This window comes from Pipistrellus hanaki, assembly GCF_964339955.1.
Source record: "Pipistrellus hanaki genome assembly, chromosome: 1".
NCBI lineage: Eukaryota > Metazoa > Chordata > Mammalia > Chiroptera > Vespertilionidae > Pipistrellus > Pipistrellus hanaki.
In genome coordinates this window covers 208,515,639-208,539,593 of record NC_140503.1, presented here as the reverse complement: position 1 = coordinate 208,539,593, position 23,955 = coordinate 208,515,639, and the positions used below count along the sequence as shown (strand labels likewise).

General features: G+C 69.0%; 2 protein-coding genes across 2 annotated transcripts in view; one reads left to right on the top strand and one right to left on the bottom strand.

Annotated features, from left to right (window-relative positions):
• Positions 1-23,955, bottom strand: part of SORCS2 (sortilin related VPS10 domain containing receptor 2) — a 143,657-nt gene that overhangs the window by 56,147 nt on the left and 63,555 nt on the right. The window contains exon 3 of the mRNA XM_084881488.1: positions 832-931. Within this exon, the coding sequence (XP_084737614.1) occupies positions 832-931 (100 nt within the window). The remainder of the gene's footprint in view (positions 1-831; positions 932-23,955) is intronic.
• PSAPL1 (prosaposin like 1) lies at positions 19,430-22,020 on the top strand. Its single transcript, XM_084863684.1, is given in 2 exon segments — positions 19,430-19,581; positions 19,584-22,020. Coding segments are annotated over 2 exon segments (1,620 nt in total). The 5' UTR covers positions 19,430-19,484; the 3' UTR covers positions 21,107-22,020.

Genomic DNA, 23,955 nt, shown 5'->3' with positions numbered 1-23,955 from the left:
TCCTGGGGGTCTCCCCAGGAACCTGGGGGAGGGGCGGCCTGGCACGGACCGGCCAGCCGGCGGCCGAGGGGGACACCTCAGCCACACAGACGGGGAGCTCGGCTGAGAAATCAGAGCCGCGTGGAGACCGGTCCCAGAGGAACCTGAGCCGAGCGGCTGGTGTCCTGCCTAAGGACGCCACCCACCGAGGCCTCCTGCCCGCAGTGCCCGCCCTCCGTGCTGCTTCGATCCAGGCTGCCTCCGGCCGAGAAGACCGAGGCACTGGCTGGCACTCAGAGCCCTTCCCAAGGCCCCGCCCGCCGGTCCCTTACAGCCCTCAGTGAGGCGAAGAAGGCGGGCCTGGCGGGCGGCGCCGGAGCGGCGGACAGCGCGGTGGGCGGCGAGGGCAGCAGGCGGCCAGGGCCCCGGCAGGCCCGGCTGTGCGGTGATCAGGGCCTGGCAGGACCCAGGACTGGCTATGCGGGTGGCCAGGGCCCGGCAGGACCAGCTGTGGGTGACCAGGTGCTGACAGCACCTGTGGAGGGCGGTCCACGGGGCCCCGCTCGCCTCCACACCAGGCCCGGCTGTGCGGTGACCAGGGCCTGGCAGGACCCAGGACTGGCTATGCGGGTGGCCAGGGCCCGGCAGGACGGCTGTAGGTGGCCAGGGCCCGGCAGGACCGGCTGTGGGTGATCAGGGCCCAGGACCGGCTGTGGGTGGCCCGGGCCCAGCAGGACGGCTGTGGGTGACCAGGGCCCAGGACTGGCTGTGCGGGTGGCCAGAGTCCAGGCAGGACCGGCTGTGGGTGGCCAGGGCCCGGCAGGATGGCCGTGCGGTGCGGCGGGCACCTACCTTCCTCTTGTTGGCGGGGCAGATGAAGAAGCTGTCGATGACGGTGGTGAAGCCGGGCTGGATGGCCAGCTTGGTGTAGGTCGTCCCGAAGTCCGAGGACCTGGGGGAAAGGACACGCCGTCAGGACCGGCCCCGGAGCCAGCAGCACTGAGTCCACGGCGCACGCCACGTGGGCCACGCGCCGCCCTGTACCCCCCACCCGCCCCGTACCCCCGCCCCGTACCCCCGCCCCGTACCCCCACCCCGTACCCCCACCCCGATCCAGGCAGCCTCGAGAGGGCGGATCCAGGCCCCACTCAGCGCCCGGGGCCAATGCCCGGCCCCTGCCCCCCACCCAGAGCTCCAGCCCAGCCCCTCGGACGCCGCCTCGCCCAGGGATTGGGGGGGCCGGTCCCTCAAATGTCATCACAGCGGGAACGAGGAAGGTCCTCGCCCTGCACAGCTGCACCGTTTCCCCGAGAATCCGAACGGTGTCCCCGCGGGGGAGGGCTCCCCAGGCCGGACGTGCTTTCAGAGAGAGCGCGAGGAGTCCCTGCGCCTCCAGGGCCCTCCGTCTCCAGGCAAAGCCAACAGACCGTCAGGGAGGGATGGGGCCCCGGTGCAGAGGAGCCCGCTGCCGCCCCTGGTGCAGGGCGGGCACACTGGGCAGGGAGGGCAGAGCACAGCCATGTGGTGCCACTGCCCTCCTCACCACGCTGACCCTCAGGGTCCTCTCCTGCAGAGCGCCATGTCCGCCCGCAGCATCACTGCGAAGGATAAGTTATTAGGTCACATTCTCACAGTAAGAGCCCCCACTGGGTTTTACTGTGCCACCCTACTATGTGCAGGGGGCTGCACAAACAGCTGAGCGGGCCCTGGGCCCTGGGGCTCAGAGCCAGCCCTGCCTGGAGAGGCGGCCCGTGCCTCCCGCAGAGCGGGGCCGTGTTCACCGTGGGGAACAGGATGGGGCGCGCCCAGACCAGCGGGTCCTCTCCCTTCCCCCGGCTCCATGGAAGCCCCCCTCCAGCCACAGCCCTTCCACTCACGCCCACTTCCTCTCTGCGGCCCTGGCCTTTTCAGACGCGGCCGTGAATAATGAATCCCTGTTACAAATTTAGAACGAGTCCCTGCTGCCTGCAGCCGGCCTTGCCCTGCGTTTCCCTCCCGCTGGTTTGCAAGAAAAACGAACCCCTTGAAAACACATTTTCCCCTCAATGGGTTCCTGACAACCAAAGCGGAGTTGCTAATTTTACAGCCTGCGCGCAGAGCGGCCTGGCTCAGCGCCCTGAGGGGCGGGAGGACAGGCAGGAGGGCAGCTTTTCAGAAAGTCCCAATTCCTGGGGGCTGGGTGTGGTGGGAAGTGGGGGGCGCCTTGGGGCTGACCCAGGCGGTGCTCCCCCCCTCCCTTCCTCCCCCCGCCCCCGGGGCGGTCTGAGCAGGCCTCTCACTTCTCCGGGAGTCAGGCCCTCCTCGGAGCACCAGGAGGAGAGTTCTCTGCCATCCCAGAGGGGAGGGGAGGGGGGTTGGGACCTGAGGGTGCACAGGTGGGCAGTGATGCGGGCACCCAGCGGGCCCCACTGCTCTGTCTCCTCCCTCCCTTCCTGGATGGAAGGTTCTTCACCAAGAACCTTCTGGAACACTCGGGGGAGTTGCAACTCCTTCTCCGTCCACACTTGTCTGCTGACCTCAGAGCTGACCTGCACCTACCAGGCCTGGAGCCTGGGCGGGCCCCTCTGTGTCCGGGACTCCGCCCTCCCCTCCCACACTGCTCTGCCCGCCGGCAGGCACCGAGGACAGGAAAACCGCAGACACAGGGCTGCCTTCCTGGGCCTCTGGGTCCCGTGGGGCGGCGGCGTGGACAACCAGGGAGGGCGCCCAGGACGCCGCCGAGCCCTGCACGGCTCGGGGACAAACCCAACCCCTCCGCTGGCTGTGCTCTTCTCTCCAGCCTCAGGTCCCAGCCTCCCCACCACCCCACACTCCACACATTCAAGGTCAGCTCAAGGTTGCCCTCCTCCAGGAGCTCTCTGCTGGGGACGGACCCCTCACTGATGTAGGGCCTGGCCCTCCTCTTGTCCTGGCCGTGGTGTGGTGACACCAGTCCCCAGGCTCGGCAGCTTCAGGCATCGCCTGTCAGCTTCCTCCCCCTCCCCATCTCACACAACCCCCTCCAGCCCACCACCCGCCACCCACCACCCGCCACCCACCACCCGCCACCCACCACCCACCACCTGCCACCCGCCACCCACCACCCACAGAAGCTCCAAGATGCTCAGGATCCAGGCCGCCTCAGCCGCCCCGGCCGCCCCGCCAGCCCCTCCGGGGACCGCGGAGAGCCAGTGCCAGTGCTCAGCTCAGCACCTGGCTGGGGTGGAGGCTGGGAGTGAGCAGAGAGTGGGCTGATGAGTGATGAACCGGAAGAGATGAGCTGGGCAAAGGCAGGGGAAGCCGGCCGTGGTCAAGGCCACAGGCTCTCCACTCAGACCCAGTCCCACCGCTAAGCCGCGCGGCCTTCTCTGCCCCCACTGTCCTCGTCGGTGAGACGGAGAGGACACCAGGGAACAGAATGTACTCCAAATGCATCCTGTGGGGATGATGGTGGCCGATGGTGGTGATGACGGGAGTGGTGCTAATGGTGCTGATGGGGATGATGGTGCTGGTGGTGATGATGGGGATGATGGTGGCCATGCTGGTGGTGATGACGGGAGTGGTGCTGGTGGTGATGATGGGGATGATAGTGATGATGGTGATGATGGGCATGATATAATAGTGATGGTGCTGATGGGGATGATGATATAATGGTGATGGTGATGATGGTGATGATGGGGATGATGATATAGTGGGGATGGGGATGGGGATGGGGATGATGGTGGTGCTGATGGTGCTGATGGGGATGATGATATAGCAGTGATAGGGATGGGAATGATGGTGGCAGTGCCGGTGGTGTTGGAATAACATGCTGGAGAATGGTAAAGGAAGCCACAGATCCTGAGGACCTGCTATGTTCCAATAGCTACTGCGTATGTTATGTGCCAGCTGCTATGCCAGCTGCCTCACAGTCACACATCAAAGGGCTTCTTTGTGAGTATTAAATGGGGGATTTGCTGAAAGACAGCACAGTGAGTGCTCCTCAAATGGAGACTGCTATGGCAATGATCATGGTGATGGTGATGGTGATACTAGTATGATGATGGTGATGGTGATGGTGATAATGGCGGTGATAATGGCGGTCGTGATGGTTGTGGTGATGGTGATGGTGGTGGTGGTGTTGGTGGTGGTGTTGGTGGTGGTGGTCATGGTAGTGATAGTGTTGGTGGTGTTGGTGGTGATGGTGATAGTATTGGTGGTGGTGGTGGTGGTGGTAGTAGTGGTGGTGGTGGTGGTTATGGTGGTGGTGGTGGTGATAATGGTGGTGGTGGTGGTGGTAGTGGTGGTGGTGATGGTGGTGAAGGTAATGGTGGTGGTGGTGGTGACGGTGATAGTGATGGTAATGGTGGTGATGATGTCAATGATGATGATGGTGGTGCTGGTATAACATGCTGAAGAATGGTAAAGGGAGCCACAGATACTGAGGATGTTATGTGCCAGCTGCTATGACAGCGGTCTGGCAATCAAATATCAATGTTCTGAACTTTGTGATGGCCTGATTCTGGTGATCTGTGACCTGTATAAAGCACCCACGCTCTGGGCCTCAGTTTCCCCTGGTCCGGAACTCCTCCGGGGTATCAGGAAGCTCAGATGCAGTAGGGAAGCTGAGGTGAAGTGCAAAGGGCTGTGTGTGTGCAAGAGCCTGGCCCGTGCACCAGGCTGACAGAGAGGCCGCGCCCTCCCTCCTGGCCTGGCCCCTCTGCTCACTGAGGTGGCTGAGCTCCATGGTCTTCCGTACCCGCCCAGGCGGAGGTGCGGAGCCGGCGGCCTTGGGGCCATGGTTCGTTCCCCAGGGGAGCAGAGCACTTAGGTCCGGGCTTGGTGGGAGTGTCGAGAGGCGAACCTTCATTCCTGGGGCCCAGCTTCACCTCAACGATGCTCTGGGCGAATGCTGCTGCTCCCATTGAATGGATGAGGAAACTGAGGCCCAGAGGAAACGGGAGAGCTGCCGAAGAACACACAGCTGGGTGTGGGCAGAACGTGGCGCCCAGGTCTACCTCCGATCCATAGGGCACTGCCCTGCAGGGACTCAGTGCTGGCCGCCACAGCCCCCATACCACAGCCCCAGCCCCACACCACAGCCACAGCCCCACACCACAGCCCCACACCACAGCCACACCCACAGCCACAGCCACAGCCCCACACCACAGCCACAGCCACAGCCCCACACCACAGCCACAGCCCCACACCACAGCCCCAGCCCCACACCACAGCCCCCACACCACAGCCCCAGCCCCACACCACAGCCCCACACCACAGCCACAGCCACAGCCACAGCCACAGCCCCACACCACAGCCCCACACCACAGCCACAGCCACAGCCCCACACCACAGCCCCACACCACAGCCCCCACACCACAGCCACAGCCCCACACCACAGCCACAGCCACAGCCCCACACCACAGCCCCACACCACAGCCCCACACCACAGCCCCAGCCCCACACCACAGCCACAGCCACAGCCCCACACCACAGCCACAGCCACAACCCCACACCACAGCCCCACACCACAGCCCCCACACCACAGCCCCCACACCACAGCCACAGCCCCACACCACAGCCCCCACACCACAGCCCCAGCCCCACACCACAGCCCCAGCCCCACACCACAGCCCCCACACCACAGCCACAGCCACAGCCCCACACCACAGCCACAGCCCCACACCACAGCCACAGCCCCACACCACAGCCCCCACACCACAGCCACAGCCCCACACCACAGCCACAGCCACAGCCCCACACCACAGCCCCACACCACAGCCCCAGCCCCACGCCACAGCCACAGCCACAGCCCCACACCACAGCCCCCACACCACAGCCACAGCCCCACACCACAGCCACAGCCACAGCCCCACACCACAGCCCCACACCACAGCCCCCACACCACAGCCCCCACACCATAGCCACAGCCCCACACCACAGCCCCCACACCACAGCCCCAGCCCCACACCACAGCCCCAGCCCCACACCACAGCCCCCACACCACAGCCACAGCCCCACACCACAGCCCCCACACCACAGCCACAGCCCCACACCACAGCCCCCACACCACAGCCACAGCCACAGCCCCACACCACAGCCACAGCCCCACACCACAGCCCCCACACCACAGCCACAGCCACAGCCCCACACCACAGCCACAGCCCCACACCACAGCCCCCACACCACAGCCACCACACCACAGCCACAGCCCCACACCACAGCCACAGCCACAGCCCCACACCACAGCCCCACACCACAGCCCCACACCACAGCCCCAGCCCCACACCACAGCCACAGCCACAGCCACAGCCCCACACCACAGCCCCACACCACAGCCCCCACACCACAGCCACAGCCCCACACCACAGCCACAGCCACAGCCCCACACCACAGCCCCACACCACAGCCCCCACACCACAGCCACAGCCCCACACCACAGCCACAGCCACAGCCCCACACCACAGCCCCACACCACAGCCCCACACCACAGCCCCAGCCCCACACCACAGCCACAGCCACAGCCACAGCCCCACACCACAGCCCACACACCACAGCCCCAGCCCCACACCACAGCCACAGCCACAGCCACAGCCCCACACCACAGCCCCCACACCACAGCCCCAGCCCCAGCCCCACACCACAGCCACAGCCCCACACCACAGCCCCCACACCACAGCCCCCACACCATAGCCACAGCCCCACACCACAGCCCCCACACCACAGCCCCAGCCCCACACCACAGCCCCAGCCCCACACCACAGCCCCCACACCACAGCCACAGCCCCACACCACAGCCCCCACACCACAGCCACAGCCACAGCCCCACACCACAGCCACAGCCCCACACCACAGCCCCCACACCACAGCCACAGCCACAGCCCCACACCACAGCCACAGCCCCACACCACAGCCCCCACACCACAGCCACCACACCACAGCCACAGCCCCACACCACAGCCACAGCCACAGCCCCACACCACAGCCCCACACCACAGCCCCACACCACAGCCCCAGCCCCACACCACAGCCACAGCCACAGCCACAGCCCCACACCACAGCCCCACACCACAGCCCCCACACCACAGCCACAGCCCCACACCACAGCCACAGCCACAGCCCCACACCACAGCCCCACACCACAGCCCCCACACCACAGCCACAGCCCCACACCACAGCCACAGCCACAGCCCCACACCACAGCCCCACACCACAGCCCCACACCACAGCCCCAGCCCCACACCACAGCCACAGCCACAGCCACAGCCCCACACCACAGCCCACACACCACAGCCCCAGCCCCACACCACAGCCACAGCCACAGCCACAGCCCCACACCACAGCCCCCACACCACAGCCCCAGCCCCAGCCCCACACCACAACCACAGCCACAGCCACAGCCCCACACCACAGCCCCCACACCACAGCCACAGCCCCACACCACAGCCCCCACACCACAGCCCCAGCCCCACACCACAGCCCCAGCCCCACACCACAGCCCCCACACCACAGCCACAGCCCCACACCACAGCCCCCACACCACAGCCCCAGCCCCACACCACAGCCCCAGCCCCACACCACAGCCCCCACACCACAGCCCCACACCACAGCCACAGCCCCACACCACAGCCACAGCCACAGCCCCACACCACAGCCCCCACACCACAGCCACAGCCCCACACCACAGCCCCACACCACAGCCACAGCCCCACACCATAGCCCCACACCACAGCCACAGCCCCACACCACAGCCCCCACACCACAGCCACAGCCACAGCCCCACACCACAGCCACAGCCCCACACCACAGCCACAGCCACAGCCCCACACCACAGCCACAGCCACAGCCCCACACCACAGCCACAGCCCCACACCACAGCCCCCACACCACAGCCACAGCCACAGCCCCCACACCACAGCCCCACACCACAGCCCCCACACCACAGCCCCACACCACAGCCCCACACCACAGCCACAGCCCCCACACCACACTCCCACACCACAGCCACAGCCACAGCTCCACACCACAGCCCCCACACCACAGCCCCACACCACAGCCCCCACACCACAGCCACAGCCACAGCCCCACACCACAGCCCCACACCACAGCCCCACACCACAGCCCCACACCACAGCCACAGCCACAGCCCCACACCACAGCCCCACACCACAGCCCCACACCACAGCCCCAGCCCCACACCACAGCCCCAGCCCCACACCACAGCCCCACACCACAGCCACAGCCCCACACCACAGCCCCACACCACAGCCCCACACCACAGCCCCACACCACAGCCACAGCCCCACACCACAGCCATAGCCCCACACCACAGCCCCACACCATAGCCCCAGCCCCACACCATAGCCACCACGCCTCTGGCCATCACAGCCCCACGCCACAGCCCCCACACCACAGCCCCCACACCACAGCCCCAGCCCCACACCACAGCCCCCACACCACAGCCCCACACCACAGCCCCCACACCACAGCCACAGCCACAGCCCCACACCACAGCCCCACACCACAGCCCCACACCACAGCCACAGCCACAGCCCCACACCACAGCCCCAGGCCACTGCGTCGGCCTGGCCTCCCTGCCCATGTGTTTCTCGTTCTGCATTGTTGGCTCGAACGGCTGGGTTCGGCCGCGTGATCACGTGTGGCTCCTCAGGGCAGAGCCTTTCCCACCGCGTGGACGGGCTGGAGGCTGGGCCGGCGGTGGCTGCAGCCCCTCCGAGGCCGGGCCCCTCCTGTTGGCTTTGGAGGCAGAGCCCTGGTCTGCGCTCTGGCACCCGGAGCCTCAGAGGAAGCACCGCCGCCTCCCACTGTGAGCAGCTCCGGAGCCGGCACCGGCCCTGCGGCCCGCCCCTCACCTGGGCCAGCGGCGGCGGCGGTTTGCACCCCGTCACCAGGCTGATGGGGGCCGGGCCCACCACCCTGAGCCGCGCTGGTCCCCCGACCGCGGGGAGGGCCGGTGGGGAGCAGCTCTTGGGCCGGACGGCTTAAAGGACAATGAGCCCTCTGGTCCCCGCGGCCTGGGGGAGCCTGCGGTCTCCCTCCGGGAGGCTCTGGGCCGTGGCTGCAGGCGGACGGACGGGATGCAGAGGCCCGCAGCCGCAAACGTGTCAGGCAAATCCAGAGCTCAGCACCGTCCCTCCGTCCGCCCTGGTCTCTCCTGGAGGCCACAGAGCGGAGCCAGTCAGGCGGACGCAAAAGGGAAATGCGTCTGGCACAATCCCAGCGGGGAGTCTCCTTCTCCCCACTCCCCCCACCCCCCCACCCGGCTCCAGGAATCCTCCCCCCAGCACACACAGCCCCAGGCCCACGTCTGTCAGCTGGCTGTGCGCTGGGCACGTGGCTCCCTGGCTGAGGGCCTCCCCGCCCCTCGAGGCTGGGCCGCACCAGGGCCTGGCTGTGTCCTTGCATTTGCGGGGCCCCAGGCCGGGCTCCGAGAGGTGAGGCGAGGCCCCAGGCCGGGCTCCGAGAGGTGAGGCGGGGCCCCAGGCCGGGCTCCGAGAGGTGAGGCGGGCCCCAGGCGGGCAGGGGCTCCCACGCCTGGGTGCAGAGGCCAAGCTCCCAGTGCCTCCTGGCTCCTCCTGGAAACCACTTCCCTCTCCGGAATGGGGAAACTGAGGCACGGCTCTGGCAGTGGATGGAGTCAGGGCTCCCAGCTGGTTTGTGGTGGGGCCTCCCACCGACCAGGCCTGGCTGCCTCTTCTGCTGAAGTCCTAGGTCTGGGCCCTGCCCCACTTCATTCATTCACTCACTTATTCCCTCACGTTCATTTCTTCATTCCATCATCCAATCATTCAATCACTCATTTCCTCATTCCCTCACTCACTCATTCACTCAATCACTCACTCATTCACTCATTCATTCACTCACTCACTCATTCACTCACTCATTCACTCTCCTTCACTCACTCACTCACTCATTCACTCATTCACTCACTCATTCTCTCACCCTTGGCTGATGAGCACCTCCTGTGTGCCAGGCCCCTCCAGATGCTGGACACAGGCAGGAGGTCCCGGGGCCTGGGGCACACATGTTGTGGACGGGGCCGCCGCAGGTGGGATCGTCCAGCACAGAGCTCACAGCTGTGGGGAGGGCCTCCAGGTGGTGCCTGAGTGTGCGGGGCAGGGCCTGGGTGTGCGGGGCCGGTGGCCAGAACAAGTGTGAGCAGGAGCGGGTTTGCCTGAAGACGGTCCCGAGGCCGAGCGCGGCTGAGCCAGGGCTCCGGGGAGGGTGGGGAGGACAGGGGAGCAGGCAGGTGGTGCTCCCGGTTCTCCAGGGTCTGCCCTGCAGGGAGCGCAGCCATCAGTGGGACTCCGGTCCACCAGGGTCACCACCGGCCCTCGGGGCCAGAAAAGACACTCCCACCAAATGGCCCCGGGACGAGGAAGCTGAGGCCCAGGGAGGGCAGCCGGTCTGAGGCCGGGCACTGAGGCCCCGCCCAGCATCCAGGGGCCTCCCTCCCCGAGAAGCCCCCGGAACAGGAGGAGCTGCCCGCCCCGCCCTGGCCCTCTCCGCTGTGGGAGGGGAAGGAGGGGGAGTGATGGCATTTGCTAAACTAATTTCAAGGATCAAGAATTTCCAGATGTTTCCGTGTTCCCGCCCCTCCCCACCTGGCCCCTGTGCCTCCCTCAGGGCCCCCCTCTGGCGGGAGGGGGGCTCCCCGGGACCCTGGGTGTGGCTGAGCGTCTGGCTGAGGCTGGGAGCCGGGGGATTCCTGGAAAACCAGAGCGATTCTCCAGGCCGGCGGCTGGAGCCAACTCGGAACCCACCTCTGAGAAGCTCGGCTCCAGGCCCAGCTGGGAAGGGGCGGGGGAGGGGGGAACATGGGGGAGGCTCCAGGCCCAGCTGGGAAGGGGCAGGGGAGGGGGGGACATGGGGGGGGCTCCAGGCCCAGCTGGGAAGGGGCAGGGGGTGGTGGTGGGGGTATGTGGGGAAGGCTCCAGGGGCCTAAGGCTGCCAGCCCACCCACAGGACTACTAAGCTGAGCGACTCGATCGATGAGCCAATGAATGATGACAACGCCCAGTATTGGCTGAACACTGTCTGCATCACCTATCGGAGCAAAACTTGGGTCACAGCAACCTGCCAAGTGGGAATTACCCCCCCCCCCCATCTTACAGGAGACAGGGCGCCATACCATGCGGAAAGGTGCCCTGGGGCACCCCAAAGCTGGTGGCAAAACAGAGATCTGCACCCTGGCCAGTCTGTGGATTCTACGGGGCTAATGCCAGGGTCTGGAGGGGGGTGGGGAGAGGGACGGGGGCGGAAGGGGGAGGGGGGCGGGAGGGGGAGAGAGCAACTCTCCCCCTGAACACTTGAAGCCAATCACTCCAGCCGCCCGGCCGGCACAGGCCGGGGCGCCCTGGGCACGGCTGTGCCAGGCCTGCAGCGCTCGGCGCCCTGCCTTGCCCAGGGACTGGCTGGGACTCCTGCTGCCACAGCAGAGACGGGGGACCAGACACACAGGTCGCTCTGAAGGGCCCTTCCCCGCGGGCACTCAGACAGGGCACCCTCTCCCCCGGCCCGGGCCATAGGCAGGGCTCCGAGCGAGGGGCCCGGCCACACCCGCCGGCCGGGGAGGAGCTGAAGGCACACGGCCCCGGGCCCCGTTCGTGGCCGCGGCAGATGTGGGGACCACGTACACAGGGCGCGTGGGACACACCAGTGTGTGCGGAGGGCACCAGGGGGCTCCCGATCTGTGATGGCTCCCTCCCGTCCACAATCCAGACACGTCTGCACAGCGGCGGCCTCTGTCTGGCCCGGCCACGGCCGTGACACTGTTTCCGGAGACGGGACGTCTCCTGTCGCGGTGTTCCTGTCGCGGCGCCCCCCGCCGAGCGGCTCCCGTCCGGAGCCTGTGACCGGAGGACACGGGGGCCCCTGGGCCAGGCCGGGCACGGACACCCTCCACGGCCTGCGGGTGGCGGCGGGTGGCGGCGGGCGGGCGGGCGGGCGGGCGGCCTGAGAAGCAGCTGTGCCGGCGAGAGGCAGCTCCCCACGCGTGTGGCCCCGGGCGTGCGGACGAGCTGCGGCGTGGCCCGCGGGGCGTCAGACGCTCTCAGACCGGAGCCCCTCTGTGCGTGCCGGAGGGGGGACCTCAGAAAGGGTAGGCGGCCGGGCCTGTCAACCGAGCTGGCCCCCCCGGGAAATAGCCTGCACCCCAAGTGCATCGAACCAGCCCCACAGCCTCCCTGGCAGCCCCTCCACGTTCCCAGACCCCCGGCGAGGACGGCGGGGACAGGCACACGTGCCCCCAGTTCACACCTGATGCCCGGCCCCGGGACCGGAATGCAGCCTGACAGGGAGGGGGGCGGTGGCAGGTGCTCAGCCAAGAGAGGTCACCCTAGAGCAGGGCGGGCCCCCATCCCATGGGACCCTGTCCTTCTTAAAGGGGACATGACGCAGACACACGGGGGTCACCCGCTGGGAGAGGCAGGCGGAGAGGAGGTGATGTGTCCGCACGCCAAGGACCCCGTGGATGCCAGGCAACCCCGGCCACGGGGAGAGAGGCCCAGGACGGCCTCAGCCGCAGAGGGCACCGGCCTGGCCTGGCCTTCCCCTCCCCAACCCCACCCCTCGCCCCCGCACCACGCACGCCTGGCTCCCCCCGCCCCGCCCTGTCCTCTCGGGCCACCAGGGCGATGGCCGTCCTCCATGTGCTTTCCCATCCTCAGAGCCACATCCTGGATCGGGACCAGGCACCTGCTCTCACTGATGGCACAACAGCAGCCCAACAGGTCTGCCCGCCCGCCCGCCCGGGCAGCCTCCCGCCGCCTCCCGCTCAGGCCCAACACCTGGCCCGTCCGCCTCCTCCCGCATTCCTCCTCCCGCATTCCTCCTCCTGACCCTCCACCACAGCACCTCCTGTGGCTCTGCCTCACACAGACTCGGAGCCAGGCCGCACCCACGCTGCCCCTCAGCCCCTCACCGTCACCTCCACCCGTCCTTACAGCGGCCTGGGCACTTCCTGGTGCTCTCCCTGCCCCCCGCCCCCACCCTACTGCTGTCCCGGCCCGCTCCCGCTCTGGTCTCACCCACACGCCCACGCCTGACCCCACCCCACACCCACTGTGCCCTCTCCTTTCCCATTCCACACCATGGTTATCTGTGGTTTCACTCCCGCCTCCTGCGCTCATCCCGGGACCGGGGTTCTGCCTAGTTCCTTCCCTCCAGCGCCCGCCCCTACAGCAGCGCTCACACTCGGCGACACCCACTCCATCTGCCGGAGCCACACACCGGGGCACGTGCGCTGAGGGCCCCCTTCCCCTCTCGCCGCCCACACCCCGGCTCCCGGGCCCCGGGCGGAGACGCCGGGCTGCAGGGGAGGCCCGCTGGCACCGGTGCTGTCCCAGGCGGCCTCCCGGTGGGCGGGCAGCGGGGCCGGTTATGTTGATGGCCGGATGGCACACCCGCACCGCCCGCCGGGAAGCCCCAGCTCTCAGAGGTGCGGGAGGGACCTGGGGCTCAGGACACGGCCCCACGGGCACACGGGGGACCCTCCAACAAGGTTGGCGCCCCGAGATCAGGAGAGACGGTCCCAGATGCCGGAGGTGTGTGTGCCCACGGCCTGGCCCTCACAGCCCCACACCTGTGTCCACACAGCCTCGCCGGCCCCGCTGTTCTCGTCCCTCCCCTCCCGCCGGGCTCCGTCTGACCCGGTGATGAGATGGGCCAGGAGCTGGGGCCACAGCGGCTGCCAGGCTCCGCGCCTCCCGGGAGGCTGGGCTGTTGGGAGCAGGAACCGGGTCTGCCTGCCGAAGCCCCTGACCCCGGACCCCTGGCCCTGAGCTCACGGCCGTGCTCTGCTCGGGACTGGCCGCCTGCCCAGAGCGTCACAGACAGCGTCCAGCGGCGGGACACAGGTGCCTCCCCTGACCCCTGACCCCTGACCCCTGACCCCAGATGTTGCCCACGAAGGGGCCTCTCACCTCGGGGTGATCTGCACCACAGGCAGCGTTTAAGGTCAAGGCCGCGGTGCCAGGACCCTGAGGCCGCGGTGGAGGGGGCCGTGCCCCTGGGCTGGGCCTTGTTTGGGAGCAGGAAGCAGGCGAGGCCCCTGGCCCGGGGCCCGGCACAGTGACTCAGGGCCCCGTGGAGAGGGACAGTGGACGCAGTCACACAGCACAGGGAGGGCGCAGGGCTGAGCGGAGCCAGCCCCTCAGGAAGGACAGGCTGTGCCCCCGGAAGCCGGCGAGGCCAGGACCCGCCGGCTGGGCCCGCCCTGTGCCCTGCGCCCGGGCTCTGGCCTCCGGCTGCGGAGCGGGCAGGCCCTTCCCCATCGTAGAGGGGAAACCGAGCCCTCACACGGACCTCCAGCCAGCCGGTCCCCGTGGGGCGCCGGGTGCAGCGGGAGTGAGCGGCCGTGGCCGGGCCTGAGGGTGTCACCTCACAGCCTGTCCCCATCGCCCTGAGGCTTGGGCTCAGCGGAGGGAAGGACACGCGGCCGAGGCGCCGTGGGGCCGGGTGGGAAGGCCGGCCCACCGGCCTCCCGCGGGGCAGATGCTGCGCGGCTGCCAGCACCCCCACCCGCCCGGCTCAGGAATCCCCCGCCCCGAACTATGCCCGCCCGCCCACGCGCTCCACCTGCTGGCATGAGTCAGGCCTCCCACGCAGCTCCCTGGCACCTCACCTCGTGCTGCGGCCTCCACGCCCTGCCCCTCCGCCCGGCCACCCTCGGCCCCTGTGCTGCGGACCCAGGCCTGGCTGAGGGCCCGGCCCGGCCTCCTGGGGCTCCCCTGGCCCTGGCATCGGGGTGCCCTCCCCTGGGCCCCTCACCGGGGTGCCCTCCGCCAGGCCCCTCACTGGGGTGCCCTCCGCCAGGCCCCTCACCAGGGTGCCCCCTGCCAGGCCCCTCACCGGGTGCCCTCCCCCAGGCCCCTCACCGGGGTGCCCTCCCCCAGGCCCCTCACCGGGGTGCCCTCCCCCAGGCCCCTCACCGGGGTGCCCTCCCCCAGGCCCCTCACCGGGGTGCCCTCCCCCAGGCCCCTCACCGGGGTGCCCTCCCCCAGGCCCCTCACCGGGGTGCCCCCTGCCTGGCTGCACTGATGTGGGTAAATCCCACGCCCCCCTCCTCAGAAGCAGCAGTGACTCCTCCGGGGGACTGGGCGGCTCAGGGGACAGCCCGCCTCACCCCACAGCTGCTGCACCCCCTCCTCCTGGGCTCCGCGCCAAGGGCAGCACTTGCCCACCAGGGGCCCTGGCCCTGCCATGTGCCCTCCTGGGCTCCCCCTGCGAACCCACTTCACCAAGTGCTGTGCTCATGGCACCTGCCCAGAGGGGCTGCCCAGCTCCCAGCGTCCAGCTCCCAGCACCCAGCTCCCAGCTCCCAGCACCCAGCTCCCAGCTCCCAGCACCCAGCTCCCAGCTCCCAGCACCCAGCTCCCAGCTCCCAGCACCCAGCTCCCAGCTCCCAGCACCCAGCTCCCAGCTCCCAGCACCCAGCTCCCAGCTCCCAGCACCCAGCTCCCAGCTCCCAGCACCCAACGCCCAGCTCCCACCTCCCAGCACCCAGCTCCCACCTCCCAGCACCCAGCTCCCAGCTCCCAGCACCCAGCACCCAGCTCCCAGCTCCCAGCACCCAGCTCCCAGCTCCCAGCACCCAGCTCCCAGCTCCCAGCACCCAACGCCCAGCTCCCAGCTCCCAGCACCCAGCTCCCACCTCCCAGCACCCACCGCCCAGCTCCCAGCCCCGCCTCCCAGCGCCCAGCCCCTCCTCCCGCTGCCCTGTACCCAGACATCAGTCACTGACACGCACACGTCCACGCTCTGTCCCCCACAGGAACGTCCTCCTCGCGGAGCCCCCAGCTCACCCGGGGCCACGCAAACGTGTGGAATGAGGGCGTGAACCCAGCCTGGGCCCCACGCGGCCCTGAGGGCAGGGGTGCTGGGCAGGGGACAGGATGCCACCAGGGGAGGAGAGAGGAGGGAGCCTGGAGCGGGCAGTGGCCGTGGGCAGACATTCCCAGCACCGAGCACAGCCGAGCCCGCTGGGCGGGGCTGGAACCAGAGTCCCCGCTGTGCCCCGGGAGCACCCCGCCCTGCGGGTGCCCGAGCTCTCAGCAGCTGCCGCCTCCCCCACCCCCCACCGGCTCCAGACCGGGGTCCCCCAGCCTCCTCCCCCGCCTCCCCCACGGTGCCCAGGAAGGCCCTTCCGGTAACGTCCTTAGACGCACCTTGTGGAAGCACAGCCAACGCCACCACGGGTTCCACTGTGCGTGGCAGACGGACACCTGTCACGCGTGTCTGGCATGTTCTGCAGGGCTGAGACCAGCGCGACCTGGGGGGACGCTGTGGGGGACAGCCCCTGGGGCCACACGCTAGCAAAACCTTTGGGGGCACATGCAGACCGGGGCCCAGCAGGCCCTCGGGGTGCCGCCCACAGACACACGTCCCGTGCCCCACGTGGCGCCGCCCAGAACGCTGGGCAGCGATGTGAGCGCCCTGCCCCGGGCTGCCTGGACACAGCCGGTGCTGGGGTCCCACGGAACGCCACCCGGCGTGAAGGCCCCTGGCCTCGGGGCAGGCGCAGCGCTGTGTCGCCATCACTGCCCCAGTGACAGGAGCCCGGGCGAGGTGAGAGCGTCCTGGTCCCTCGGAGGTGGGAAGAGGGACCGTGTCTCCAGCCGGCTCCCGCCGTCAGGAACCTACCCACATGCGGATGGATGGATGATTGGGACGGAGGGAGGTGACAGGGACCACAAGGCAAGCGGGGCCCAGCACGGGGTCCTGATCCCCTGACCCGTCTTCAACTGCTCGAAGCTGTAAACTACCCTCTATATAAAGAGGGAATGAGCTAATTGGTCCTAATGGTGTCCCAGTCACGACCACTCAGTAGGCTGGGTGCGCACAGGAGCTGGTGGGCAGGGACCTGGGCAGGGACTTGCACCACCGGGACATGAGGCTGCCTCCGGGGGCGGCCCCCCCAGTGGAGGTGCACGCAGGTCCGCTGTGCCACCTGGCCCAGGCCTGGGGCGTCAGGACAGGGTGGGGCTTTGGCAGAGAGCTCTCAGCACTCCTGTGCTGGGGTCTGAAAGGCGGAGAGGAAGGGAGAGCAGATGGGCAGTTAGGGGGATCAGGCCAGGAGGGAAGAGCAGATGGGTAGTTAGGGGGATCAGGCCAAGAGGGGAGAGCAGTTAGGGCCATCAGGCCTGCAGGGGGGCAGTTATGGCCATCAGGTCAGCAGGAGAGCAGTTAGGGGCATCAGGCAGGTAGGCAGGTGAGCGCGTAGGAGCCAGTGGTTCTGGATTGTGAGAGGGACCCCAGATTGAAGAGGATGCAGGCCAGGCTGAGGGACCCCCACCCCGCCCCTGTGCACAAATTCAGTGCACCAGGCCCCTGAGTATGAAAATAAAGCCAACGGCCACTGAGGGCAGTGGGGGCTCGCAGAGGCCGAGGGCCGCCCTGGGGTGTCGGTGCCCTGCAGCTGACCCGGTTTCCGCTCCTAGAACAATCCCAGCGGAGACAGGAATGCGGGTGCTCCCAGCGTGGGCGGGTCCCTGCTGCCCCAACCGGAAATGACTCCCACGCCACGCAGGGAAGCCGGGGATGCACGGGTCCCGTCACCCGATGGAGTTCCACGGAAAAGGAGGCGCCAGACCCTCCGCTCCTTGCTGCACCCAGGAAGCCAGACACCAAATACGTGGGGATCCGGGCAGGGGCAGGGGTGGGACTTGGGGTGACTGGCGGTGCCAGCTGCTGGAAATTGGCGCTATTCCGCCCGGACCCAGTGCCTGCTCGGGTTGTGGGCCTACGCTGAGCTGAACACTTAGAATTTGTGCCCATTCCTGTACCCATGAAATATTCCAGTAAAAAGTTAAAAAAAAGTCCAAAAAGAAAAGGCTCCTACATGCTTTTTAAAAATAAAAGACAAATTCAGTATTCCATGGTGGGCACTAGGCCGGAGGGATGCAAAGATAGCAGGCTGGCCGGCGTGGCTCAGTGACTGAGCCTTGACCTATGAACCCAGAGGTCACAGCTCAACCCCCAGTCAGGGCACGTGCTTGGATTGCGGGCTCAATCCCCAGGAGGAGGTGTGCAGAGGCAGCCGATCAATGATTCTCTCTCATCATTGATATTTCTCTCTCTCTCTCTCTCTCTCTCTCTCTCTCTCTCTCTCTCTCTTCCTCTCTGAAATACATACGTGTATACAGATGGATAGGTAGACATATACATAGATGCATATAGATGAGGAGATATCCCAGCCTCTGCGGATCATGGCATCCATGGTGGCAGGAGCCTGGCAGCACCATGGGGCTGGGCTGTGAGGGACCAGCTGCCTGGCACCACCTTCCACCCCAGAGAGCAGGGCCGGTGCCCACAGTGCCCGGAGGACCCCAGCAGACCCACAGCCTCAGGAGGCTCCCTGGACAAAGGGCTGGCACATACAAAGCCTGGTGACATGAGCCGGTGCCCGCGTCTCCAGCGCCACCCTGGTGGCAGGGAAGCCCCCAGCTGCCACCCGCAGCCGAGAGCCCAGGCCGGCCCCCTCCGGGCCAGAGGAACCGCCGTCCTGGGACGTGGGGTGAGGCGCTCAGAAACCTGCTCCCATCAATGTTCCCAACCGGCAGGGAGGAGGCCCGGCCAGCCCTGTCCACATTCCTTCACGGGGCGGCCGCACCTCCGGCCTGGCGCCGACCCACATAGCTGGGCGCTCCGTGGGCACCGGGGGCCCGGAATCCGAGCCGGGCACTGCGCCAGGGGCTCCCCCCACGGGGGCTCCCGGGCCCGGGCAGCCCCTCCGCCGACCCTGGCGGGCCCCGTTGGGCAGCCTGGCTCTGGAATTCTGGTGAACAAACAGGACCCGGGCGGGACACCTGTGTGCCTGCCGGGCGCTGACGCTCCGGCCCGGGAACTCTTTCCTAAGCACGGAGGGAGGGGAAGAACAACAAAGGACACGGGGACGAAACAGCCTGTGGGCCAGGCGAACTTTCGACCGGCACCCTCGGCCCACAGAGGCCCGGCCCACACCCTGGCCAGGCTCCAGCAGAAACTGGCTCGCCGCAGAGGCGGCCGGGCACCCTGACCACGGGGGAAGACCACACAGCATAGCTGCACGGCCACCAGAGCCGGCCATGCCCCGGCCGGGCCCGATGTGCGGACAGCAGCTGGGGCCGTTGGCCAGTCCCCGCCATCAGTTAATGTTCTAGCAAAGAGAGGAGGGCTGCCCTCATACACCCTCCAGAGGGGCAGACACTCCCCGCTCCCAGCCAGCAGGTCAGGACAGGCCTGAGCCGGGGTGGGGTGGAGGGGGTGATGGGAAAGGGGGGACCAGGGCCTCGGGGCGGGGGCCTTGAGTGCGCTCCGTTTCCGACAGACGAGTCCCGGGGTGCCAGGGGAGGAAGGAGGGCCTCGGGGTGTGCGGGCGGGTGGAGGGCTCCACGGGGAGGCCTGTGTGGGGAGGCCGGGGCGGAGTCAGGCTGTGCGGGAGGCGGCCCGGAAGGCGGGGCCCGAACAGCTGCCAGGGGCGGGGCCGGTTTATAGCAGCCGCCCGGGTGCCGGGCACACTGGAACCACCCACCGAGCCACCGAGCAGCATGCTCCCTGCCCTGCTCCTCCTGCCCGGCCTCCTGGGGGCCGCCCTGGCCGGCCCCGTGCAGGGCTCCCCCGAGTGCACCCAGGGCTCTGCCGCCTGGTCCGGGACCTGCAGGCCGCAGCCCGGTGCGGGGCCCTGGGGCACTGCCGGAGCGCCGTCTGGAGCAAGCCCAGCGCCAGGACCCTGCCCTGCGACGTCTGCCTGGACGTGGTGGCCGCCGCCGGCAACGGCGCGAACCCCAACACCACCGACGCCGAGGTCCTGGCGCTGGTGACCAAGACCTGCGAGTGGCTTCCCGGCCAGGAGGCTTCGGCCAGATGCAAGGAGATGGTGGACGCCCACAGCCCGGCCGTCCTCAGCATGCTGGGCGGGCCCCCGGGCACCGCCCCCCCGCAGGTGTGCACCGCGCTCACCCTCTGCCGGCCGCTGCAGAGCCTCCCGGCGGCCACCCCGGGGCCGCTCTCCGAGGAGGACACGTCCGAGCTGGCCGCCCCCTTCATGGCCAACGGGCCGCTCAGCTTCCACCTCCCGCCCATCCCAGAGGACCCCGTGTGCCGGGACTGCGTCGGGCTGGTCGCCCGGCTCCAGGAGGCCGTGGGCTCCAACGTGTCGGCGCTGGCGGACGCGGTGACGCGGGAGCAGTGCCGCTCCCTGGGGCCCGGCCTGGCGCTCGTCTGCAGGGACTACATGCAGCGGTTCCTGGGCCCCGGGGACCACATGCTGAGGCTGGTGCTGCCCGAGGAGACCTGCGAGAGGGGCGGCTTCTGCGAGGCGCTGCCCGGGCCGGCCGAGCCCGCCGCCCCCGCGCTGGGGCCGCTGTCCGCGGGGCGGCGGCCGGAGGTGCAGATGCAGGCCGGCCTGACCTGCGACGTGTGCCTGCAGGTGATCCACGAGCTGGACGGGTGGCTGGACTCCAACAGCACCGAGGCCCTCATCAGCCAGGCGCTGGAGCGCGTGTGCGGCGTGATGCCCGCCTCCATCGCCCAGCAGTGCGTCACCATGGTGGACACCTACAGCCCCTCGCTGGTGGAGTTCGTGACCCGGGTGCCCCCCGAGAAGGTGTGCAGGGCCGTCCGGCTCTGCGGCGGCGACGGCGGCGGCCGCCGGCGGCGGCGGCGTCATGCCCGGCCGCTCCTGGGGCCCCGCGCCACCCTGCTGCCGCCCCGCGCCACCCTGCTGCCGCCCCTGCTGGACCGGGACAACCAGGGCAGCTTCTGCAACGGCTGCAAGCGGCTGCTGGGCGTGTCCTCCCGCAACCTGGAGCGCAAGAGCACCAAGCGCGGCATCCTGCAGGCCTTCAAGGGCGGCTGCCGCATCCTGCCGCTGCCCTACATGATCCAGTGCAACCGCTTCGTGGACGAGTACGAGCCCGTGCTCTTCTCCACGCTCTCCGAGATGATGGACCCCGCCGTGCTGTGCGCCAAGGTGGGCGCCTGCCACGCACCCCGCGCCCCGCTGCTGGGCACCGACCAGTGCGTGCTGGGCCCCAGCTTCTGGTGCGCCAGCCCCGAGGCCGCCCAGATGTGCGACGCCCTGGAGCACTGCCAGCGCTTCATGTGGAAGATGAGGCCCTTCAACTCCGGGGAGCCCGAGTGCCCCCCCAGGGCGGCCCCCGCACCCTGAGCCCCGCGGGACTGCCCTCCAGCTTCCCGGCGGGGGGACCGAGACGCGGGGGCGGGAGGCGGGCCGGGAGCAGGGCCAAGGCGCCATCCCCGTCCTCACCAACCACGATGCCGTGGCTCTGCCCCTGTAAGTCTCCCCCAGACCGGAACAAGCTGCCGGGCCCGGCCCCGCCCCGGCCACCGGCCCCGCAGCCTCCATCACTGTGCTGGGCGGACAGCGGGCCCTCGTGGCCGTTGGTGCCCGCTCCGCACTCTGCTGATGGACGCCTGGCTGGGAGCCCGGCTGGCTGAGCGGGGGCAGGGGAGGGGGCGGGGCAGAGGGGCCATCACAGGAGGGCCCGTCCCTCTTGTCCAACAGCTGGGGGTGGGGCTGTGTCTCCTCCATGGCCACCCCCCACTGCTCAGGCCAGCGCTTCTCGTCCCGGGGTCCTTAGGGTGGGGGGGGAGGGTCTCGAAGGTGTGTGAGGTGTGTCTGTGGGCCATTCTGGGGAGGAGGCGGGACTCTGCATCTCCCAGGGGTGCCGGGCTCCCCAGTCCTCCCCCCACCTCAGCCCACGGGCCCCCAGACACCCCGCCGCCCCGGTCCCAGGCAGAGGAAGCCTGCACTGCCCTACGAGGAGGGGAAACGTGCCGGGTCTGGGGTGGCTTCCAGGCTGGGAGCCTTTCGGTGATGAGCAAATCCCCCCCCCCCCGTCGGAGCCTCAGTGTCCGGTCTGTAGAACAGGGCGATCAGACATGTCTTGTGGGGATGGTGACACAATCCAAGGAGTTTCTCCCGCAGGGACCACACCCGTCCGTCCGCCGGGCCCCACACCCCCGGCTCAGGTCCCGGAGAGTCTGGCTGTGCAGGCGCCGAATAAACGGAGCTTCTCCCAACGCCGCCTGCCGCGTCCTCATTCCGGCAGGCCTGCCCCTGCCCCCCATCGCCCTCTCTGCCTCCCGGTGTCCCTCCTGCAGGAAGCCCTCCTGGACTGCCTTAGCCACCGATGTTTCTCCCTGTGCTGTATCGCCGTCAGTCTCCTGTACCCCCTGCCTCTGGGGACAGCACGGGGGAGACCCGCTGTCTCTCCAGCCCACACGGGGGCTCAGACCTCTGTGTGTCCCGGAGGCCTGGCCGGTGACGCCCAGCAGTGCTTCAGACAAACGCTGTGGAACAGAGGACAGGTGCCAGCCCGGTAGGCAGGGCCTGAGCGGGTGCTCTTTGCCCAGAGGCTACGCCTGAGCCCTTAGTAACTGGCCCAGGCCAGACCACTGGCCCAGGACACGGGCGAGCTGGGCCTGAGTTTCTGGGCTCCTCGGTGCTGGTTCACCTAGCTGGACTGGGGCCGGGGCAGCCCTGTGAGGACTGCCCAGGGCTGCTGGCCACGCTGCCCCCAACCCGAGGCCCAGATGTGGCCATGGATGGCGGCTCTGCATCCAATTCCACCACATGGGTATCTGGGGATTTGAGGGCTTGCAAACGGGGTGGGGGTGGGGGAAGAGCTGTGTGCAAACCACGGCCCCCAGGGCTGGCCCACGCCCTCAGGACTGGCCAACGGCCCCCAGGGCTGACCCACGCCCTCAGGACTGGCCAACGGCCCCAGGACTGGCCCACGGCCCCCAGGACTGACCCACGGCCCCCAGGACTGGCCCACGGCCCCAGGACTGACCCACGGCCCCAGGACTGGCCCACGGCCCCAGGACTGACCCACGGCCCCAGGACTGACCCACGGCCCCAGGACTGGCCCACGGCCCCCAGGACTGGCCCACGGCCCCAGGACTGACCCACGGCCCCAGGACTGACCCACGGCCCCCAGGGCTGGCCCACGGCCCCCAGGGCTGGCCCACGGCCCCCAGGACTGGCCCACGGCCCCCAGGGCTGGCCAACGGCCCCCAGGGCTGGCCCACGGCCCCAGGACTGACCCACGGCCCCAGGACTGACCCACGGCCCCAGGACTGACCCACGGCCCCAGGACTGACCCACGGCCCCCAGGACTGGCCCACGGCCCCAGGACTGACCCACGGCCCCCAGGGCTGGCCCACGGCCCCAGGACTGGCCCACGGCCCCCAGGGCTGGCCAACGGCCCCCAGGACTGGCCCACGGCCCCAGGACTGACCCACGGCCCCAGGACTGGCCCACGGCCCCAGGACTGACCCACGGCCCCAGGACTGACCCACGGCCCCAGGGCTGACCCACGGCCCCAGGACTGACCCACGGCCCCCAGGGCTGACCCACGGCCCCAGGACTGACCCACGGCCCCAGGACTGACCCACGGCCCCAGGACTGACCCACGGCCCCAGGACTGACCCACGGCCCCAGGACTGACCCACGGCCCCCAGGACTGGCCCACGGCCCCCAGGACTGGCCCACGGCCCCCAGGGCTGGCCAACGGCCCCCAGGGCTGGCCCACGGCCCCAGGACTGACCCACGGCCCCAGGACTGACCCACGGCCCCAGGACTGACCCACGGCCCCAGGACTGACCCACGGCCCCCAGGACTGGCCCACGGCCCCAGGACTGACCCACGGCCCCCAGGGCTGGCCCACGGCCCCAGGACTGGCCCACGGCCCCCAGGGCTGGCCAACGGCCCCCAGGACTGGCCCACGGCCCCAGGACTGACCCACGGCCCCAGGACTGGCCCACGGCCCCAGGACTGACCCACGGCCCCAGGACTGACCCACGGCCCCAGGGCTGACCCACGGCCCCAGGACTGACCCACGGCCCCAGGACTGACCCACGGCCCCCAGGGCTGACCCACGGCCCCAGGACTGACCCACGGCCCCAGGACTGACCCACGGCCCCAGGACTGACCCACAGCCCCAGGACTGACCCACGGCCCCAGGACTGACCCACGGCCCCCAGGACTGGCCC